This window comes from Panicum virgatum, chromosome 6K (genome assembly GCF_016808335.1).
Source record: "Panicum virgatum strain AP13 chromosome 6K, P.virgatum_v5, whole genome shotgun sequence".
Lineage (NCBI taxonomy): Eukaryota > Viridiplantae > Streptophyta > Magnoliopsida > Poales > Poaceae > Panicum > Panicum virgatum.
Window position 1 is genome coordinate 12,382,811 of NC_053141.1, and position 4,791 is coordinate 12,387,601.

Here is a 4,791-nt window from a genome sequence, read left to right on the forward strand (position 1 = left end):
ACCCAGTACTCTCAATCATGGCTAAAGATATCTTAACTGTTTCTGTTTCTACCATATCTTCAGAATCCACTTTTAGTATGACTGGCAGGATCATCGAGGAGCGAAGAAGGAATCTGAAGCCTGAAATGGTGGAGATGCTGACCTGCATCAAGGACCGGGAGGCTGCAGAAGCAAGGCTGCAGCATAATGTGGAAGACAAGGAGCTTGAACAAGCTTTTGAAAAACTTTATCTTGATTAGTAATTATTCATGTAATGGACTGTAATATTTATGGTTTATGAACACTCTAGAACTTTAAGTATTGGACTGTGATGTAATGAACATTATTGGAGTTTGGCTGTACTCTTTTTCCCTCTCTAGAGTTTCTCACAAGGGTGAGTTTTATCTAGAGAGGTTTTTAATGAGGCAGCCATTGCACAAGCTCCTAATAAAATTTATCTTTTGTTAGATCTTGTGCTGAGTTTTCTGAGTTAAATTATGTGCTTGTTTGAATCTACTATAAATTCTGAGTTGAATGAGTGTTTTTGGCACTACCGTGCTAGTGCTGCCCGGGCACTAACGTGCCCCTTGGCACGACACGACCCGGCTAACTGATAGCCGTGTCGTGCTAGTGCCTGGCATTTGGCACGGCGGCACTAACAGGTACGACACAGTTAATCAACCGTGCCACTTAGTGCCGTGCCACTTAGTGCCGTGCCCGTGCCCGTGCCCTGTAGTGCCGGGCCCGGCCCGTTTGCCCAACTATAGCAAAGTAGGTCATCCTCACACTTAAGCACCCGCATTGATGCATACATCCACACCCACACAACGCGCAGAGGCTAGAGCCGCCAGCCAGCCGCGCGCCGCCTCCATGCCGCCGCCGGCCAGCCGCCTCCACGCCGCCGCCGGCCGGCCGCCACACCCCGCCTCCAGGCCGCCGCCGCGCCGGCCCGCCGCCTCCTTTCCCCTCTCAACCTAATCTCGCAGCTCCAGGACACCGCCACCGCCGGCGCCGTGCTTGCCTGCCGGATCCACGCCGGAGCTGCCTTTTCCGACCTCGGTACTGGATGGATCTGCCCCGCCACCGCCACATCCTCCTCCCAAACCTCGGGCCGGCGCTGCTCCTCTGCGACTACCTCAGCGCCGGCGATGCTCCTCCCCGACCTCGGGCCGGCGCACTCCTCCCCGACCTCAGGCCGGCGCTGCAGCTCTCCAACCCCAAGCTTTCCTCGAGCTCAGGTCGGCACTGCAGCTGAAGCCGGATTCGATAGGGTAAGGGCGTGGTGACAAATGTTGTGGGAAGCCTCGAATTCGTGTCCTTGAGGCGATATTGATGTAAATTGGGATTAGGCTAGCGATTCCCACGTAACTGGTACTATTGTCCCTAGATAAGCATCAATTTTTCACTGCTTTGCTTAGAAGGTTCTACCAAATTTTACTAGACCGACCTCCTCTGTCTGCGGGAAAGGAATTAAGCTGTTCAAATATTTTGAACTAGCAGACTAGCACCCAGCTGTGATTACTATCGGTTCATATGACACTATTTTAGAAACAATTAGTTTTAGTCCTTTCTCAACTGACATATACTTCCACTGTATAGGGAACAAATTAAGGATTCTATTATGTTGCCCCAATAAAGCTTCCAAAGGAGACCAAGAGTGTTTTGGCAAAATTTGTGAGGAGCTGCTCAGTGTTTCTTTTTCAAAGGTTAGCATTGATCAGATGTCTTACCTTCATTTGTTGGACAGATTGCTTGAATGGATAGATATTCATGCCTTCCATTAAACTGCAGTATATGTTCTAGGATTATTAATTTCGATATTTTAGCTGATCTTGGGATTGGAAATTTTAACAGATTTTAGCAGTATATCTTCAAAGAAAACCTGAGCTGTTTATTAGAAGTTAACAAAACTAGCTGGGAGTCATAGATTGAGTTACTGGACCAAATAGGTATGCTATCTTACCTCAGCTGCTTCTTGTTCTGTCAATAGCATGTTAATTATGAGGCAACAATTTTGCTTCTAGAGATGCCATAGTCACTGTTATTTTTACTGAAAATGCTTCTGTAGACAGTTTTGTTTATATGATCCATTACAGTCTTCAATTTTGCTAGACATGTTTCGCATTACATGCCAACTTATTTTATTTTGGTAATCTGAATATACCTGCACCTTGGGCTGAAATTAATTGCAAGCAAATAAGCTTAAGTTTCCTATTTGTGTACTCTCTCCTAATGGTGAACAAATGACCTAGCTACCCAGTACCCACTTTCTTGCTTCTGGACACTACAGGATAATAAATAGATCTTGAATGTGGTACTATGTAAAAAGATGAGTGATTAGACATATCTTGAATGCAAAAAGTGAAATATATATATGATCTATAAGTTGCTTACAGCTTTTTAGTTTGGTTAGCCTAGCAAAAATGTAGCTCTCAGCTCAAAAGCACCATGGTGTTAGTTCTGTTCATTTTAAGTGCAATCAAATGTGTATCTTTTGTGCATTAGAGTCTTCAAGCAAATCAAGAGGTGCAAATAAACTTGGGTTTACAACCTAATACCAAGTATTTGGTTCATCTTGCAACTTGTCTTCGTGATCATATCTGTCCCACCTTGGGCTTCTTTCATTTTATTCTTGCCATCACTTTTGCAGAAATTTGACAAGCTACGCACATAATTTACTTCAATTTTTTCATGACTTGATCTTAACTAAAAACCAGCATGCTTGTATTGAATTTCAGGTAGTTCTAGGAGATGCTATGCAGCATGCTTTATGGTGTCAACAACAAGCTGTTCAAAGCTGTGTTCTATTCTGGATTTCCTAAAGATAAATTATCATATACATGAAGATGCATTAAAAGGAGTCAAGTGTTCATCCGTACTCCTGGTGTATAGCTCTTTGGATTGTGGCGTATAGGCTATGTGTTCTCTGTAGTTAAGTCTTTTGGAGTTTGAGCTGTGCAGTTAGCGCCTTATGATACTTAGTGTGTCGGCAAATTTAGTTATTTGTTCCACATACAGTTGTACTTGCTGCCTGACATGGAACCTCATGACACGTACAGTTGTGAGAAAACATTGGACTAGCTCATATTTATAGATGAATAAATGTCCATGTTCTTATTGTTGATGCATCTTATGATGTATGCTGATGCACTGTAAGTGAGCTTGTTTCTTGATGAATGGACCTTCGAAACTCGTGGCATTTGTATGTACTACTTGTTCACTGATCAGCTTTTATTTTTTTTATGCACATAAACCATGTTTCTTTACTTTATTTTGCCGAGGGCATTTTGGCACACGGCAAAGTTTTGCCGAGTGCCCGAGAAAAGACACTCGGCAAAGTTTTGCCGAGTGCCCGAGAAGAAAAGACACTCAGCAAAGCCTGCTTCGCCGTCACAACTGTCGTCGTGTGGAGTTTGCTGAGTGCCGCACTCGGCGAACCCTTTGGCGAGTGTTATTGGTGCTTTGCCCAGTGTTTGGGACGCTCGGCAAAGAGCCATTGTCCCTGCTTGCCCACGTGCCGTGACCTCAGACCTGACCAGCCGCACGGGTTCACACACTTGGCAAGCGGTGAATGCCTCTAGGGCAATTTACCGAGCACCCGATGTGCAGACCAGCAGACCATCACCTTGATCGCTTTTTGCCACAGCTGAAGCGCGCGCTAAACCTGCCTCGCCACGGGAATTTTTTTTATTTTAATCCTTTTAATCTAAAATTTTAATAATAACATAGATGGATGTAAATTTTCAAGAACTAGTCCTTTTAGTCACGCCAAAATTCGTGGCGCGACTCACTGAAGGGTCGCGCCACATACTTTGGGGCGACCAACCTGCCACGCTGACAACTCAGCTGACCTGGCAAGGCTGAGTCGCGCCACATGCTTTGGCGTGACTCTTCAGCGAGTCGTGCCATCCGGCGTGGCGTGACTCTTCAGGGAGTCGCGCCGTGCGGTGTGGCGCGACTCAACTTAATAAACGATCACCTCTTCTTCCTTCTCCGTTTCTTGCCCCGCCCCTCCCACCCGACTTGATCTCCATGGCACCGCCCCTCCCCCTCTAAATCCACTCTATCCTCCACCTCCATGACACGAACATTGGCATCATAAACATTTCAACATGAAGAAGAATTATGTGCCATGTTTGGTTTGGGGTGAAAAAAATTTCGCGAAAACTGTTTGCACCTTTGACCACTAATTTAGAGTATTAAATAAAGTCTAATTACAAAACCACCTCCATTACCCTGGTAAATTCGCGAGACCAATCTAATGAGACATTTGACCGCACGATTAGAGGATGGTATTGTAGCATCACTGTAGCAAATCATGAATTAATTACTGTCATTAGATTCGACGCGAATAGTTACACCCATCCCTGAAAAGATTTTGTAAATAGACTATATTTTGTACTCTATGCATACAAGATTCTCTTTTTGCAAAAAAATTACTGTAGAAACCCAACATTGCCATGGCCTCACATGATTGCTTTGTCATCCTCAAATTGAGTTGCAATAGTAGGATCAGTGTTCGTTGCTGCCAAATGATCAAAGATATTGGAGAATTAGAGACTTAATCTTGGAGCCGCAGCAATCACAGGATCTAAGAACTATTGACATATAACAAGCAAGCTCATGACAACCTGATGCGAGCGGTGGGGGTCCTGGTCAGGCTTGCGTTAAAATCGCAGGGGTCCTGGTCAGGCTTGCGTTGAAATCGCATGTGTAGTGGCGCGTAGACCGTAGGCCGTGACCTCTTTTTCCTTCCCTTTCTGCAAACTTCATGTTCATTATCAAACCATAAGTTTCTCTGGTAACCAATAG

At 44.8% G+C, this 4,791-nt stretch overlaps 1 protein-coding gene across 4 annotated transcripts; it reads left to right on the forward strand.

Moving 5' to 3' along the window:
* The first annotated feature begins 777 nt into the window (after window positions 1-777).
* On the forward strand, window positions 778-3,176 carry LOC120711781. 4 transcript variants are annotated; one of them, XR_005690482.1, is made up of 4 exons: window positions 778-1,217; window positions 1,579-1,685; window positions 1,834-1,928; window positions 2,718-3,176. XR_005690482.1 is itself a non-coding variant. In XM_039997420.1 (3 exons), exons 1-3 carry the CDS (start codon window positions 1,046-1,048, stop codon window positions 2,799-2,801), a joined length of 363 nt encoding a protein of 120 aa, XP_039853354.1. In that variant the 5' UTR covers window positions 804-1,045; the 3' UTR covers window positions 2,802-3,176. The 4 variants fall into 4 exon arrangements, 2 of the variants coding, with proteins under 2 accessions (XP_039853354.1, XP_039853355.1); XR_005690481.1 differs by having other exon boundaries at window positions 803-1,250; XM_039997420.1 differs by lacking the exon at window positions 1,834-1,928 and having other exon boundaries at window positions 804-1,217.
* Window positions 3,177-4,791: the final 1,615 nt, after the last annotated feature.